Below are 17,489 nucleotides of genomic sequence, written 5' to 3' on the forward strand. Positions count from 1 at the left end.
AATTTCACTGAAAGTGTCAAGGCTTTTAACATTCTAATCATTATCTCCACAAATAACCCCCAAGTATTTGGTTATCTTCTTAAACTGAACTCTTTCCAGTTTGCAGCTTTGAATCGGATAAGGCCTAGGGAATCAGCAAGCCAAGCTTGTTAGTAAGCCCTGTAAAGGGAGCAGAAGCAGGTCCCAGGCCAAAACCAAATGACTTCCACAGTGCACACTTGGCCTCTGGTGACTGAACTTTCTGGCACCTATTTTGGGTCTTCAGAGGCTCCTTTGCCTTCCTCTTGGTTCTCAGTATGTCCTGGGAAACTGAGGTTATCAGAGAAGTGACTTTCAGATAAGCCAGGTGCCCCTATGGCACTGACTCCAGCCCTGGGTCTGCCCCTGTCCCTGATACCCCAGGTCCGATTGGTCCCCAAGTCCTGCAGAACACTTATGAGGACCCCTATATCCAGGGCTCCCACCTTGTCCCATCCCTTATCATCTCCCACCTGAGATATTACATTCTTGATCTTAACTCCCCTGGCCTTGCTCCACCCCTGCACTCACTCATCCCATACCCCTTCCAGAATCATCCTTCAGGGTACAAAGTTATTATATCACATCCCTGCCCTAAAACTTTCTCTGGATGCCCCACCACCCCACCATCACCATTACCCAAATATAAATCCCTAAGATACTCTGCCTGGCTTTCAAAGCATCCACCCTCACCCGACCCCACCCCACCCCACTCCCCCTCCAGCCTCCTCTCTGATGTGAACACTCCACACCCGCTAGATTTGGGCACACCAGGCCAGTTTCCACACCCGTGTTGTGCCCCATCAGTTCTCTACTGTGCACTCTCAGCCCAGCTTTGGCTGCACAGAAGCATGCAAGCTCCTCCAGGAGGCCCACTGAGCTTGCCTCTGTTGCTTCCTCTGCACATCTGCACATCCTGTCTCTAGTACTGCTGCAAGCTCCCCAGGTCCGGCCCCATCAAGCCTGGTGTGCAGCTGGCGCTCAGTCAGTAGGGGTGCTGGGGAAGGGGTCCTGGCTCATACCCTGAAATCCATCCTGGTTGATGTCACCAATGCTGGCCACAGATAAGCCGAAGGCGGAGCCACTGGGGCCATGAAGAAGGAGCGAGGGGTGAGCAGGGAAGGAGGTTCCCGCCTGGTTCATGAAGACATAGACGGCACCCCCTACTTCCTCTTTCCTCTGAAAGTAGTAGGGAGCCCCCACCAGGAGGTCCTGCCACCTACACAGGAGAGGAGAGGGAAATGGGAGTGTGAGGTCAGCCTCCAACATGCAGCATAATTCTTGTTTGACAGGCATGACTGTGCCAGGGCACAGGGCTCTGCAAATGGCTCTTCCGGCCATGGGTCATGGGTGGGAAGGACATGTGCATGGGAAGGACATGGAGATGCCAATATGACCCACCAAATAGAAGACATATGTCATGGAGATGCCATGCAGGCACAAATCAAACCCAAACAACCCACATCCACTGGAGCATACAAATCCTAAGCAGAAACAAGCAAATGCAGGGGTCCCACAAATGCCATGTGCAGGTGCTCAGACTCCCATAAAGCCTGACTGCAAACCTCTGCAAACAACATGCAGACAGCCGCACAACTGCAAATCCTCCGCTCCCCTGGCCTGCCTTAGGTAAGCCTTCCCCCGCCCATCGCTCTCCCTGGCCCCAGAGGATGTCCCTAGATTCTCACCCATCGTTGTTCAGGTCTGCCAGGGCAATGGCGCTGCCAAAATAGGCGCCCACCTGCGAGCCCTCCAGCACCTGCCTCCTCCGCAGGTCTCCGCCTGCCTCCTGGCTCAGCAAGAACACCGCGCCCATATGTCGGTGCCGTGGGGCACCTGTCACAATGGTGATGTTTTTGGGGTGCAGGATGGCGCTGCCTACCTGCACCGTGTACCCTGGGATAGAGGGAAGATGTTCAACCAAGGTCCCAGTCAACTTTGTCTCTTTCTACTCTGGAGCCACCTCCCTATCCCCTCCCTTGCCCCAAACCATGATGTTCTATCCCACTATTCCAAGTAGGGCAAGAAAGTAGACTCCAGATGGCCAGCAGCCATGGCCCGTCCCAGCCCTGGTTCTGCCTGGACACTGGACTGTGAGCATCCTGAAGGCAAGAACTTTGCATCTTGGGAGCTTGGAACAGGGCCTGGCATACAGGTGCTGGTCAATCCGTGTGTGCTAGTTTAACTAAATGCCATTAGTCACAACTGCACTCTGGCCTCATCTTTCCACCAGGGACTAAGCCCCCTTCCCCTCTATCACTTGATGGGCTACCACTACTGTACTCACCAATATAGAGGTTTCCTTGGTCCTCTGGGTCCTTGTAACTATACTCAGATAAGTCCCACTCCTTGCGCTGAATCATGTAGCTGTTTCCTTCACAGGGATTGAGGGAGGGAGAGTAGGGAGTATAAGTCACCAGCGGTTTCTGGTTTCCTCTATCATGTCCAGCCCACCCCCACCCCCACCCAACAAGGATAGTAATAACCCCTTTTATTGGTGAGCACTTTGCCATTTATAAATCACATCCTCTTTAACAATTCTTTTTTCCTTTTTTTTTTTTTTTTTTGAGACAGAGTCTCGCTCTTGTTGCCCAGGCTGGAGTGCAATGGCGTGATCTTGACTCACTGCAACCTCTGCTTCCTGGGTTCAAGTGATTCTCCTGCCTCAGCCTCCCGAGTAGCTGGGATTACAGGCATGCGCCATCATGCCCGGCTAATTTTTGTATTTTCAGTAGAGACAAGGTTTCACCATGTTGGCCAGGCTGGTCTCAAACTCCTGGCCTCAAGTGATCCGTTTGCCTTGGCCTCCCAAAGTGCTGGGATTACAGGTGTCAGCCGCTGTGCCTGGCCTATTATAACAATTATTTGAGGTGAAATTATGACCCCCATTCTGCAGATAAGTGAGGCTCAGGAGGGAAGTTGACTTGCTCATAGTCCCATGGGGAGCTGGTTGTACAGCCATGGCTAGAACTTAATCATTCAGGCTCCTGGATATTAGACGCTAGATGGCTTTCCCCACTCTTTAGACACTGAGGTCAGACTCCACACCATTATCTCTTTCTGGTCCTGACCCCAAACTCAGGCTGCCTAGAATGACCTTGCACCCAGGGCTGCTGCTGGAGAGTATCTGTGACCTTGCCAAGGTGCTACATGACCAGGGGGTGGGAGGCAGGACCAGAAGAGGGGGCAGAGGCCCCAGCCTTCGGTGAGCCCAGAGCTGTGACTATGCCTGGGGCTATCTGTTGGTCAAGAGGAGATTCAAGGCTCCTCTGCCTGCTGATTCTACAATAAAGGTTCAGTAAGGGAAAAGGGGTCACTATTACTACAACCCGTGTGATGGAGGGAAGCAAAGAGATGGAGGGAGTGTAAGCTGTCAGACACTCCCTGTGAGACCATGTGTAGTGTGGTCTTTTACAAGAAAATACTCTGCATCCTTTAAAATGATGGTCCTATATATATCAACATGAAAAAGTGCCCATGACTTTTGATAAGTGAAAGAGAGAAAGTGGCGATATTTATTTATTTAGTTTTTTGAGTTAAGGTCTTGCTCTGCTGCTCACGCTGGAGGACAGTGGCACAATCGCAGCTCACTGCAGCCTCAACCTCCTGGGCCCAAGCGATCCTCCCACCTCAGCCTCCTGAGTAGCTGGGACCATAGGTATGTGCCACCACCCCTGGCTAATTTTTAAATTTTTTGTAGAGACAGGGTCTCCCTGCATTGCCCAGGTTAGTCTTGAACTCCTGGGCTCAAGTGATCCTCCCACCTCAGTTTTCCAAAGTGTTGGAATTACAGGCGTGAGCCACTGCACCTGGCGATACCTATTATTATAGTACATTGCCTACTGTACTACGTAGTGGTTGTACCAGGAGCATGTTTTATTTTTAGAATTAGTTTGTAAATGGTTAAACTGAAGTCAGATGGACCTGTATTCCAATCCAGGTTTCATAACTTTGTTGGCCTTAGGCAATTTACTTCTCTAAGTCTTAGTTTTTGTTTTTGTAAAATGGATATAATAATACTTGGCTCATAAGAGTATTTTAAGAATGATTAAGCCAGGCACGGTGGCTCACGCCTGTAATCTCAGTACTTTGGGAGACCAAGGCAGGCGGATCACGAGGTCAGGAGATTGAGACCATCCTGGCTAACACGGTGAAGCCCCGTCTCTACTAAAAATACAAAAAAATTAGTCGGGCGTGGTGGCGGGCACCTGTAGTCCCAGCTACTCGAGAGGCTGAGGCAGGAGGATGGCGTGAACCCTGGAGGTGGAGCTCGCAGTCAGCCGAGATTGCACCACTGCACTCCAGCCTGGGTGACAGAGTGAGACTCTGTCTCAAAAATAAATAAATAAATAAAAATAAATAATAAAGACTGATTGAGGCTGGGCGTGGTGGCTCATGCCCATAATCCCAGCACTTTGGGAGGCCGAGGAGGGTGGATTGCTTAAGCCCAGGAGTTCAAGACTAGCCTGAGCAACATGGTGAAACTCCATCTCTACAAAAAATACAGAAATTAGCCAGGTGTAGTGGCACATGCCTGTGGTCATAGCTACTCAAGAAGCTGAGGTTGGAGGATCACCTGAGCCTGGGGAGGTCGAGGCTGCAGTGAGCCATGAATGTGCCACTGCACTCCGGCCTGGGTGACACAGTGAGACCCTATGTCAAAAAAACAACAAAAAAGATTGATTGACATAATATGCGTAAGGCCCCTGGCACATAGTAAGTGCTTTAAAACAGTAGAAGTCATGGTGGTTGCTGATATCGGCATGAGGTCCTGTTTCTAGTGTGGATGGTCTAGGCCAGCTGTCCCAGTGGCTAACTAGGGGTGGGTGGTCTCTGCTCTTCCTTTCTTCCCCCACGGCCCCATGGTCCCCACCTTTCCAGTTGTAGGCACCGGGGGCGCCGAAGTACACAGTGTTCTGGGTGAAGCCACCGCTGGTGCCCAGCTGGCACATGCCCGTCTCCAGGTAGTCTGTGTTGCTGTTGCACATCTCGTTGTGGTAGGTCTGCCAGTCATCACTGGAGTCCAGCTCTAGGTCATTGCCTCGCACGTAGCACTTGCCCACCATGCGCCGCTGGTCTTCTGACCCCGACCACAGCACCTGGGTGTAGCGGTGGGCACAGACCTGGGGACCCCCCAAACACAGACAGCCTTAGTCAGGCACAGGGACCTGGGTCAGCTGTCTCTTTTACCCTGTAAGCCTCTGGCTTTGCCAAACAGGAGTCAAAGGAGATCTCCTGGCTTCTCCTTCTTCTCCCAGTGATACTTAAACCTCCATCTCCTTTCCAGAATTCAGAAATCTGCTGAGGGTCAGGAACACTTTTTGGAAAGCTGTAAAGTATGGATCTGAGAGTGGCTTAGAGATCTCAGCAAAGGGAAAGCAGGGAAGGATGAGAGACTGTGGGGTTCAGGCTGTTGGTCTAGAAGGGGTTAGTAACAGAGAGATTAAGGAACTTGCTGCTCTGCCATCTCCAGATGACCCTGTCCTCTTAATGAAAGGACCATTATTAAAATAATAATTATAATGACGGTAATAATAACACTAGCAGCTAACACTTCATGAGTGCTTCCTATATGCCAGGCACAATTCTGAGCTCCTCACATATTAAGTGTTAAGCCTGCTAGTGACCCTATGGTGTAGGAATGATTATTTTCCCCATTTTAGATAAACTGAGGCATGGAGAGCTCAGTAACCTGCCTAAGATCTCATATCTAGACAGAGGCAGAGAATATTCAAACCAAGTCCGTCTCCTTCCAAAATCTGAGCTCTTAAGCACATGCTGTGCTGCTTCACAGAGGGGAGAATCTATGCACAGCCTCTCTGGGTGCACTTTAGCTGCTCAGTATATATTTATTGGGTAAACTGCTGGGCCAGAATAGGGTGACTTAAAACAGCCTGGAGGCAGGCAAAGTCCAGAAGTAGGCCCTGGTTCTTGTTTACTTGCTTTCTGTGGTCCCTTCTAGCTGTGAGCTCCACCAGCATGGTGCCTGAGCCTGTCTTAGTCACTGCTAAGCTTCTAGGAATAGCACAGCGTTTGGTACGCAGTAGGGGCTCACCAAATATTTGTTGAATGAACAGTGAGTAAATAACTGCTAAAGGATCCAGGGTGCAGAATCACTTTAAATGGGCTCCTAGACCACAGCCATCCATAACAGGGGTCTCAAAAAGGCATTTCGGTGAACTGATGCCAACCTGGAGCTTAAAACAGTGTTCAAAGGTGACAGAAATCACAGCAGTGATGGCTTATGGGGTGGCAAATGATTAGAAGGGGTTACAAGGGCACCTTCTGGAGTGATTTTAAGATATATCTTTGGTTATACAGGTATCTACATTTGTAAAAATTCATTGAAGTTTAAAATCTGTACATTTCACTGTATGTAAACATTACATCAATTTTTTCCTTTTTTTTTTTTTTTTTTTTTTTTTTTGAGAAAGGATCTGACTCTGTCACCCAGGCTGGAGTGCAGCGGCATGATCTCAGCTCACTCCAACCTCTCTCTCCGGGGTTAAAGTGATCCTCCCACCTCAGCCTCCCAGGTAGCTGGGATTACAGGTGCATACCACCATGCCGGGCTAATTTATATATTTTTTGTAGAGATGGAATTTTGCCATGTTGCCCAGGTTGGTCTCAAACTCCTAGGCTCAAACGATCCTCCTGCCTCATCCCAAAGGAATGAGCCACCGAGCCTGGCCACATCAATTTTTAAAATGAGAAAAAAGCCAGGCATTGTTGCTCTTGCCTATAATCCCAGCTACTTGGGAGGGCGAGGCAGGAGGATCACTTGAGCCCAGGAGTTCAAGGCTACAGTGAGCTATGATCGTGCCACTGCACTCCAGCCTGGGTGACAGAGCCAGACCTCATCTCTAAGAGAAAAAAAAAAAAAAAAAGAAAGAAAGAAAGAAAAAGAAAAATGGGGCCATGTATGGTGGCTCACGCCTGAAATCCTAGCACTAGCACTTTGGGAGGCCAAGGCGGGAGGATCACTTGAGCCCAGGAGTTTGAGACCAGCCTGGGCAACACAGTCAGACCCTGTCTCTATAAAAACTTTAAAAATTAGCTTGGGAGGCTAAGGCTGGAGGGTTGCTTGAGTCTGGGAAGTCAAGGCTGCAGTGAGCTGAGATGGCACCACTACACTCCAGCCTGGTTGAGAGATGGAGTCTTTTTTTTTTTTTTTTTTGAGATGGAGTCTTGCTCTGTCACCCAGGCTGGAATGCAGTGGTGCGATATTGGCTTACTGCAACCTCCACCTCCCAGGTTCAAGCGATTCTCCTGCCTCAGCCTCCCAAGTAACTGGGACAACAGACGGGTACCACTGCACCCGGCTTATTTTTTACATTTTTAGTAGAGACAGGGTTTCACCATATTGGCCAGGCTGGTCTCGAACTCCTGACCTCATGATCCACCGGCCTCGGCCTCCCAAAGTGCTGGGATTACAGGGGTGAACCACCACACCCAGCTGGGAGTCTTCTATCTTGAAAGAAAGAAGAAAGAAGAGAAAGAAAAGAAAAGAGAGAGACAGAGAGAGAGAGAGACAGCCTCATTCTCTCTTTGCCTGCTGCCATCAGCGTAAGATGGGACCTGCTCCTCCTTGCCTTCCACCATGATTGTGAGGCTTCCCCAGCCATGTGGAAGCATCAAGGCAAGAAAAAAACCTGACATCAAAGCAACACATTCTAAGACTGAGTTTATGTGCCTGTCTGGATACTGATAATTCATGTCTGAAGAAAGTATAAGTATTGCATTCTCTTGGTCACAGTAATTGCTTCAGAGAGGAGTACCTGAAATAGTCAGAGCTAATGAGTTGTAGTCAGATATCTACTGGGACTATAGAACTTGAAGGTCAAAGAAGATAAAGCTGCAGCTGTTGCATTCATCTTGGCACCACGAAAAGAATGCCTATCAAAGAATGGAGGTAACACGAAGAACACAGAGTTAAGTGCTTGAGATAAATCACATCCTGGTGGCATCATATGAGCACCAGGAGCAAGGCAAGCCTTAACCAGAACTCTTCTGTGTGTGAAGCAATAAAATCAAAATCCTTTTGGAATATAACAACAACAAAAAGAGACAGAGAGAGAAAAAAATGCAGGAGGAAATGTCTATCTGGGACTCAGAAATGGAGAACTCAGGGGCTGGCACTATAGAATGTGGGCAGGAGGTGACACATTTGATTAGCCCCCAGACCAGAGCTGGGTGAGCCAGGGTCAGCAGGGCTGGGCCTCTTCCGGCAGTCAGCCTCCCAGGAAGGAGCGCCAGCCAGCGCTGAGCCGCCTGGGGCCCTCTCTGCCCTTTCTCCTCCTTGCAGTTCCCTCGGCTCCCTCGGCTTGTTCCCACGAAGGCTGAGCACCCAGTGTAGGCATGGGGAGGAAGTGGATGAGTCAGAGAACTCAGGCTGTGCGGGGCTTTGGGAGAGCACAGGATACTCACCCCCTCCCCAGGAGTGCAGGGAGCAAGGGACACACAGCCACAGGAAGGGACATGTGCGCAGGCCCCAGCACACACGCGCCATGGACCCTCCTGCTGCCCTCTTCTTTTCTCCCAGCTCTGGAGGTGAGGGGACAGCCAGGCAGAAGTGGAGGAGCCAACACTGAGCACCCACTTACCAGAACTCTGCCTGCAGGGCCCTGGCTGGCCACAGTCACTCCAAGCCACATGTCCTCAATAATGTGATGGCCAGGGTCACCTGTGGGCACCAGAAGGATCATGAATCAGAGCACCTCACCCATATTTCAGTGCCCAAAGCCTCCAGAGGGCAGGGGTGGGTCCCACTTGGGCCCTCCAACCACAGGGCAGCCCTCTCAACTCCCCTTCTCCAGCTCATCATTATTCTGAGCTCTACCAATCCCATCCAGTCCCACTCTCCTCTAGGGCACCCTCTTCCCAGCTGGACAAGAAGCAACTAGAAGCCGTGTGAGCAAGGCCATTCTCTCTGCGGTACCCCCCTGCCAGACCTCTGACCCAGCACCCCTCCCCAGCCCCTTCCCCTCACTTTTCACTGTGATGTTCATCCGCTCACAGTCATCCTTGTGGGCAGTGAGTGGGCACAGGTACACAGCACCAGTCCGGTTGGTGTAGCCATCGGGCACAGCGAGCTCCCGGGGGGCACCAGCCAGCAGCCTGGGGATAAGGAGGGAGGTGGGTCCAGGTTCAGACTCCCCAAGCCCTACTTCGAACAACTTGTTATTTATTCAACATACATTTACAGATTCTTGGTGCCAGGAGACCCCTAGCTCCTGCCCTCCAGAAGTGTCCAGCATAGGGTAAGGCAGGCAAGGAAAAAAGACACTAGAAGGAAGTGCCCCAGGAGTGGGAAGCAGGGAGCACAGTAGCCCAGGCTCAGGGCTGAGGGGGCAGTGATGGACGCCAGCAGAAGAGGTGACCTAATCTGAGTCTGAGGACAATGACCAGGGTTCTCCAGGTGAAGAACGGGAGGAAGAGCACTTGGGCAAAGGCACCCATGTGCAGGGCCAAGAAGCAAGAGCCAGCAGGGTGATTCAGAGACCTGCAAGGCCCTCAGCATAGCTGGAGTCCAGGAGCCTCCGGGGAGGCACACAAAGGCAGGCTGGGAAGGGCCTTAGGGGAACCACAGAGGGATTTTAGGCAGGGGCATGACATGGCCAGATCTCAGTTTTAGAAGGAATGCTTTGGCCTTTGAGATGAAGGTAGACCAGAAGAGAGCAAGATGAGGAATCATGGCAGAGAGTTCAAATTCTGGGGGGTCAGAGGGGAGAACTTAGGGGACTGGGTTGTCAGAATGCTGGGTTTTTCCTCCTGAAGCCATGTGGGGACTCAAATCTTGGAGACCTGGGCCCCTAAGTGACCTGAGTGATGTCCACCATCCTTCTCCAGTTACCTTAAGACAGGCACACAGGTAGGGGTTGGGATGAGTACCTGACACTTCGGACAATGTGGCCCCAGAGCAGAGTTCCCGGTGGGTGGGCAGCAGGTGGGGAGGGAAAGGGCTCTTGCCTTGCCCCCAGCCTGCCCAGAATCCATCTTTGGGGATGCCGACAGGAAGTTCCTACAAGGATGCTTAGGACCCTGGCAACCCGTCCCATACCAGAGGGGTGGCTGGAGCAGAGAGAGGCAGGGGTTGGTCCTGAAATACCATCTTAGAGGACAAGCCTTGGGCCATCAGAAACCCCAGGGATCTTTGTTAAAAAGGTAGATTCCTCCGCCCACAACACACCATCTGGTGGAATCTGGTGCACCCCAGTTTGAGAACTCAGTTTTAGCAGACTTTCTTCTCCCCACATCACCTCCCTGCAGCCTCTAAATGTTCTGCCAGGAGCCCCTGCTCAATCCTGATGGCCCTGGCCTTCTCGAGTGGCAGGCACCTCCCAGGTGCCCCACCATTTGGCCCCAGCAACTCTATCACTCTACAGCTCCCAGCTCAGAACTTGGGCTCTGGGCCTCCTGCCAGTCTGGAAGTGCCAAGCAACAGCCACGCCTGTAGCTCCTGCCTGGGACCTGTAAGTGTGGGCTACAGGGAGTGGGCAGGGCAGGGCAGGGCCTGGGCATGCCAGGGCCTGGGGTGTCTCCACCCACTTGGGAGTCAGGAATGTACTGCCTGCGGGTGCTGGGAAGGGGGTGGGACCTTGCCTATACTTCAAGACTGCAGCTCAGACCTCACCCTGGGGAAGTGTTCCTGGGAGAAGGGGTGAAGCTTCCTGGCCAGGGAGGCTGGCAGGGGGCCAGGGTGGCAGCCAGGCCTGGAGAGTCACTTCTGTCTGGGCTGGGAAGGCCTCGATGAGTCCACTGCCTGACCACCCATGGACATCCGCTCTCTGGCGTGCCTGACAGATGAGCGAAGGGACCCACAGCCTGCGGGAAAGGAGCATCTCAGCCTGAGAACCCACGGACCTGGGTCTAGGGTTTGTTCTGCCTGAAGGGGCAATTTCCTTTCCTTCTCTGAGCCCTGAGTGCCTCATCTGTAAAACAGGGGCAGCCCCTCTCCTGCTGACCTCCAGGGTTGCTGGAGGAACAAATAGGTCTATTCTACAAAAAGGTGTTCTGATATGAAGCCATAGCTAATGTGAGCATTGTTGTTCTGATTTGTTGTGGCATCAGGACTGGCCTAGCATGACCCCAGCCCCCCCTCCAGGGACCCAGGAATTTCTTTTTTTCTTTTTTTTTTTTTTTTTTTTTGAGACAGGGTCTTGCTCTGTCACCCAGGCTGGAGTGCAGTGGCACAACCTCGGCTCACTGCAACCTCCGCCTCCCGGGTACAAGTGATTCTCCTGACTCAGCCTCCCAAGTAGCTGGGATTACAGGCACACACCACCACGCCCAGCTAATTTTTGTATTTTTACTAGAGATGGCGTTTCGCCATATTGGCCAGGCTGATGTTGAACTCCTGACCTCAGGTGATCCACCCCCCTCGGCCTCCCAAAGTACTGGGATTACAAGCGTGAGCCACCGTGCCTGGCTGGACCCAGGAATTTCTGCCCTGGCATGTTAGGGAACCTGGAGCAGAGGGAAAAGAAGAGACTCCTTTGGTGGTTTAGAGAGAACAGCGGGGAGACATAGGAAGACTTCCATGGCTCGAGGATACCAGGTGATCACTGGGGTTGGGGTGGGGGTGCTGGCAGCTAGAGTCACTCTACAGCGGGGGCTCAGATCTGGCTGAAGGTAGAGGTTGGGAATTTTCTACAGTGACACTAAGGGGTCCGGGCCTCAGTGGGAGGCGGGGCCTTGGGCACACCTGTAATGGACATGTTGCCCCCTTGTTGCTGCTGCTGCCCTGCCCATGTTGTCATACAGGAGGCAGCTGAGCAGAAGGGTCTCCATGCCCTCCCAGCCCCTTCAACTCAGCCAGGAAGGGGCTAAGGGACCCCCTCCTCTGAACTTCCCGAGGTACTGAGCAGGCAGAGCTGGGCACGCATGTCAATTAGATTGAAATACTTCCCCTTACCACCAATACCCTCTTGCCGGTTGCCTGGAACCAGCCTTATGCCTACCGATAGAGGGCGGGGCAGGGCCAGTGCCCTAATCCCAGCCCTACATCCCAGGCCCCTCCCTCCTCAGAGATTCCAGAGTGAGCCCCCCCTTCACCCCCCCAGAGTATTTTTAGCTTGCACTTGGCCCACTCAGAGGCCCTTTAAGGCCCTCTGGCTCCCAGCCCAGGATCCAATGGGTCTACAGCCAGAGGCCTGCACATGGATGGGGGAAGGCGGGTGTGCAGACGGTGGTTCCAGCTTCCTCCAGCCACACACACCCAGGTGTGTGTGGAGGGGGTTGGAGAATCCTGAAGGTGAGAGGGACCTTACTGGTATGCAAATGAAATGCAAATTAGTATACAAATGAGCAATTATGCTAGCCACCTGCTTTTGGGTCTGGTCCAGATCACAAAATCCAAAAGCTGACCCCTTCCAGAGCAGTACTGAACCCATCCCCTCAGCTGCAGCCAGAAGGAGGGAGACTAGGTGGAGGGATGCCTAGATGGAGCTCTCAGAGCAAGGAAGATAGGAGATGGGACTGCCCCTCTCCTGGAGTCAGGCTGGACTGGGGGCAACATGGAGTAGGATGGGTAAAGTGACTACTCAAGGGCTTTCCAACAGCTGCCTCCTCACCCTCCCATTGGCTCCAGCCAAACAGCCCCTCTTGGCCTCTGCGGAGCCCCTTGAGCTCCAAGTTCCGAAAAAGCCCTTCCTTACCCCTGCCGTATCACTCCCCTTGGGGCAGTTCAAAGCTAATGGAACAGCCAAGGAGAAAGCAGAATAATCAAAGAAGGGCGCAGCACAGTACCCAGGAGAATTCAGGGTACCAGGTTGGCTCACCTCAAAGAGGAGAAGGCCCCTGGGGGCACTGGGGTGGGGTAATGCTCAGAGAAGCAGCCTGTAAGATTTACTTTCCCAGATTCTGTCACTTCAGGGAGGCATTTGGTGGCTCTATGGGAGGATTCCAGAGGGGGCCAAAGGATCTAGTACTCAGGCCAACATGGCAGGGCCTCATTCCTTGGGTACCTAGCCTCCTGTGTTCCCCTCCTACCCCCGGCCAGGAGGCAGGTGGGGATGGTGCCTGCTCCACCTCTGAGCCCCAGAGAAGGGGTGGGGGCAGCTCTGGGATGCCTGGATCCCAGCTCTATGCCAGCCTTGCTGCCCGAATTAGCCATCTCCCCAGAGGCTTCTCCTGTGGTAGCTGAAACTGCAGCCCTCCCCATCCTTCCCTACTCTTCCTTTGCTGCCCACCCAGCCCCCTCTCCCCACTGGTGACTCAGCCCTAGAACCAGAGCAACAAGCTGGAGGGAGAGAGAGAATGAGAAAGGACAGGAAAAAGAGCCCTGGCTAAGCCTCAGATAAAAAAAGAACAAGGCCATTTTTCTCAGTTCTTCTCCCTTTCCTTGGCTCTTCAGTATTCTTCCTATATTTGACCCCCGAGGGCATTCTAAGTGTCATCTAACCTCAATCCCTCTTACTGCAAAGGGGATCCTCTTCCTTCTTTGTTTACTTCTGACCAAGCCCCCTTCACTGCTGCTTTTTCTACAAGATCAGGCTTCCCCTACTCCTGCCCAATTGAAAGCCTCTTGGCCTAGACTGGTCACTGGGTAGAGCCAGAGGAAAAAGATACTACACGAGCAGGCCTTCTGCCTCCAGCCACAGCTGCTATGCCCATTTCTGCTGGCACGAGCCTTGAAGGCTGCCAGGCACCCGCTTTGCCCAGGGAAACATGATGTTAGGAGAGCATGGCAGGTGAGCCTGGCTCCTGCGTACCTCAGGCATGACCTCATTTCTAGGAGCCACCCTGCCCTGGGCTTCCCAGATACCCTCATTTCCAAGCAAAAGTGAAAGAGAGAGAAGGACTGGCAGTATCCCTGTAGGCCCACAGGGTCAGGCCACACCAGAATGCCTGGATTCCCAGGAGGGAATGTCAGTGCAGGTGCTGGAGCAGAGAGGGTGTCAGTAACCACCTCCCAGAGAACAGTCCCTGTCCCTCCAAGGAACCCCTCATGCATCTTGCCAAGAAGCCCAGAGCACCTTGGTCCTCTGCCTGCTCCTTACCCCTCATTTCCACAGACTAGGAGACTGGGCCCTGGGTTAGGGCGAGCCCCCTATGTTGTGGGCCAGGAACCCCAGTCCAGAGATGAAGGTGATGGGGCAGCAAAGAGGGTCCCACCCCTGGGTTTCTAACCATTTCTGAGGCCTTCTGAATGGAGAACATGAAAGCCGCGCTCTCCCCTCCTCCCACCCCCAGGGCAGTGGACAAATACTACGATTTTTGGTACACTTTCAGGGAGTCCCTGCTTCTCTTGAAAACCTTCTACGAACCCCAGTTTAAGAGCCCATCCAAGACCATGAACCATCCCACTTTTCCAAAGAGACTTTCAGGCTAACAGACTATGAGGCTGCAGCTCGTCTTACTAGTTAGTTCCTCTGAGTTGTGCACTCAGGCAGCTGTTTGCATCTGGCTACACAGCTGGCTGCAGCTAAGCCCAGCTGGCTCTCCCAAATGGCCGAGGGGTCGAATTTAGTGAGATGAAGAGAAGGGCCAAGACACAGAACCACCCTTAGGAAAGACTGAGGATACTCAAGGGACAGAACTGCCCCTCAGAGGTTCATTAGCTTTAGAACCTTCTGGGTTCTTGGCAGGCTGAATGCCAGCTCCAGCTTCCCAGATAGAAAAGTAGAACCCCTTTGCTCAGCCACCCTGGGCGGGGCCCCATGGGTAATGAGGATGCATCCAGGTTCTGGCCTCAGCACAAGAGCCTTCAGGTGCTCCTTGGAGAAAGGCACATGTGCAGAGGATTTTATGCACTTTATCTCGTTACAGCCCCACTAACATCCCAGAAGAAGGCATGCTGTTCCCCTCCCTCCAACGTGTGCGGAAATTCAGGTTCAGGTATTGGTAACAGATCTGAGACAGGACACTGGCCATGGGACCTCCAAGCCTCTTCTCCCTCTACCCTATCAAGTTGCCTCTCACAGGCCAGCAGCAGTGGGAAAGAGCACTAGATCCAGGTCCAACCCCTTTTGGGGGAAACCTGGCCCAGGGAGGGGAAATATCTTGCTCAAGGTCACCAGGCAAAAGGGAGAGGGGTTGCAGAATCATTATTGACTCTTTCTTTCCAGTCTGATCTCTTTACCTATGTTATCTTATATCATTCAGATTTGGCATTGAAAGTCTGAAAATCTTTTTCTCAGTTAGGGCAGAAAGGCCTGATGTAGAAACTTGTGCTCATGGTGGCTGACGATCTCCAAAAGATAGAGGGTTGGCTAAGGCCAGGTGGCAGCTGCTGGGGCCAGGCTGGGAAGGGTGTGGTAGCCCTAGCCTCTGCAAGAGCAAGATGGAGTTGAGGTTAAGTCCAGGTAGGTAGGCTGGGTCAGGAGGGCAGAACCAAGGCGGGGGCAGAGTTTGGACTTTGGACATTCTAAACTTCCTCAAGCTCTGCAGGCCCCAGCCAGAGCAGGGAGAGATTCCAGTGTACCCTGGATGTGACCACGTCTTCTTGTTCAGTGGGGTCAGAGGCCAGGTGGGGGCAGAGGCTAGGTGGGGGCAGATGCCTGGCAGATCGCCCAGCCCAAAGAGGTGGATGGTACCTGCTTAACCTGTCCTAACCACCGTCCCTCTTTGGACAGCTTCACCTCCCCCAACCGCCAACCTCCGCACGCTCTGAGGACACGGCAGAGAGACCTCTGAAGCCTGGACATGCTCCTGGGCATGAGAGCGTCTGGTGGAGTGAGGGGGACCCAGGCGGCTGGGTGCAACCTCCTCCTCCTTCCTCCCCTGTGCATAGCTCTTCCCCTCCTCCTTGCAGCTGTTGGGGAAGAACAGAAGAAAGAGAAAAACACTGTTTCCCTCTTCAAACCAAAACAAACACACTCAGGGTTGAAGATCCAACACGAATCTGTGGAATGCAGGGAAGATGTCTGCGGGGAGAGTGGCACACTGCGGGGAGAGTGGCACTGCGGGGGTGGGCAGGAGGAGACCCAGCCAGAGTTGGGACAAGTCCTCCTCTCTCTTTCACTGCCCCTATCCGCAAGGCGTCAGAGGCAGCGTATGGACAGCTCCAAACGCCCAGACTCACCCATCACCTCACCCTCCATCCGCCAAGCCAGCGGTTGAGAAGGCCATCCAGTCTGGCTCTGCAGAGGGTGTGGCTGGCGTGGCCGCAGACTACCAGCGAGGTGCTTAAATGTATATGCTCATTTTTCCCCCAAGCGTAGGGGAAGGGGGGAGTCTGCTGGGTGTTTATCTTGCAGTTTACCCCAGCTCCCAGCCCTGGAGAGAAGAGGCTAGTGCTGGGTACTCGGTTCACAGAATGGGAGAGGACTTAGCCACCGGGACCCCACTTCCGCTCTCATGAGAGATCTAAAGGGCGGAGGGGTGGCGTCCAGACAGGTTCTGGCCCCGTCAGCACTTGCCAATGATTACTGCCCGACCCCACACCCAATCCTCCACTTCCCGCCAACCCCCAGCCACCAGAGGGCCGCCCCTTAATCCTGGCTTCCAAGGGCCAGCTGCCCTGGGCTCCGACTCCGCTCCGGACCCGCATCCCGCGCACGCACACTTTCGCTGCCACCCCACACCCTCCAGCTTCACTTACAGGTAGCGCTGCTGCCGCTCTGTCTGCCGATGGAGGGCGACCGAGTAGCCGAAGAGGCTGCCCGGGTTCCCGGCCTCCTTCACTACCAGGAATCGGGTATCCAGGTTGAAGGCGGAGACGACGCAGCCGCCGGCCGCCACCATCAAGGCGAGCGCACAGAGCATCAGGCGTGGGGCGCGGGGCGCGCGGCTGGGGCCGGGGCCCATGGCTGCGAACGGGAGCGGGGTCCCGGCGAGAGCGCGTGAGGGCGCGGAGCTGGGCGTGAGGAACTGTTCACCTGCTACCGGCGCCGCCGGAGGACACTGGAACCCGCCGGCCGCTGCGCTCCGTAGTGCTGATCGGTTTCGTGCCCCCAGCCCCAGCCAGTTTCACAGCTGCGCTCTCGGATCCCCTCCTAAGATCCGTGGGTCTATCTTCCCGCCTCCCCAGCGGTCGGGTCGCCGCCGTCCCTGCCCCGGGCAACCGGCCCCCAGCTTGTCCCGGCCGCGCCCCCTTGGCCGCGCTGTCGCCTTCGATCCCGGCTCCGCGGCGGATCTGGCAAGCGCACCGGTCGACCGCAAGGAGGACAGGAGGGAGGGGTCCCCCGGCGCGCGCCCCGCCTCCCCACGCCCAGTCCCGCACCTCCCCACCTTGCGCGCCCAGCCCGGGCTGCGCTTTCCTTCCGGGGAAAGAGAAAAAGGTCCCGGCTCGGCCGCCGCCTCTTAAAGGGGCAGCACCTCCCCGCCCTCCTCATCCTCCCTACCCCAGCTCCGCCTTCTCCCCCAAACACCTGTCGGCAACCCCCAAAGGCTTAGATTTCCTCTCCCCGCCCCTCGCTTCTCCGAGAAAGCGTCGCCGTGGGAGCAAGATGGATGTGACGGGCGGGGCCGGGGGTGGGATTTGTCTGGCCGCTTTCGTGCGGCTGCTGCTGCTGCTGGAAAGGCCAGCC

General features: G+C 54.0%; 1 protein-coding gene across 1 annotated transcript in view; it reads right to left on the minus strand.

The window, feature by feature from the left end:
* The window catches only part of ITGA3 (integrin subunit alpha 3), a 33,916-nt gene extending 16,634 nt beyond the window's left edge, over positions 1-17,282 (minus strand). The window contains exons 1-8 of the mRNA XM_063657169.1: positions 17,191-17,282; positions 16,562-16,769; positions 9,008-9,135; positions 8,622-8,701; positions 4,892-5,141; positions 2,306-2,392; positions 1,707-1,914; positions 1,041-1,237 (exon numbers count right to left, since the gene is read on the minus strand). Coding sequence (XP_063513239.1) covers positions 1,041-1,237; positions 1,707-1,914; positions 2,306-2,392; positions 4,892-5,141; positions 8,622-8,701; positions 9,008-9,135; positions 16,562-16,767 — 1,156 coding nt within the window. The 5' untranslated portion in view covers positions 16,768-16,769; positions 17,191-17,282. The remainder of the gene's footprint in view (positions 1-1,040; positions 1,238-1,706; positions 1,915-2,305; positions 2,393-4,891; positions 5,142-8,621; positions 8,702-9,007; positions 9,136-16,561; positions 16,770-17,190) is intronic.
* Positions 17,283-17,489: the final 207 nt, after the last annotated feature.

Source organism: Pongo pygmaeus, chromosome 19 (assembly GCF_028885625.2).
Source record: "Pongo pygmaeus isolate AG05252 chromosome 19, NHGRI_mPonPyg2-v2.0_pri, whole genome shotgun sequence".
Taxonomy (NCBI): Eukaryota; Metazoa; Chordata; class Mammalia; order Primates; family Hominidae; genus Pongo; species Pongo pygmaeus.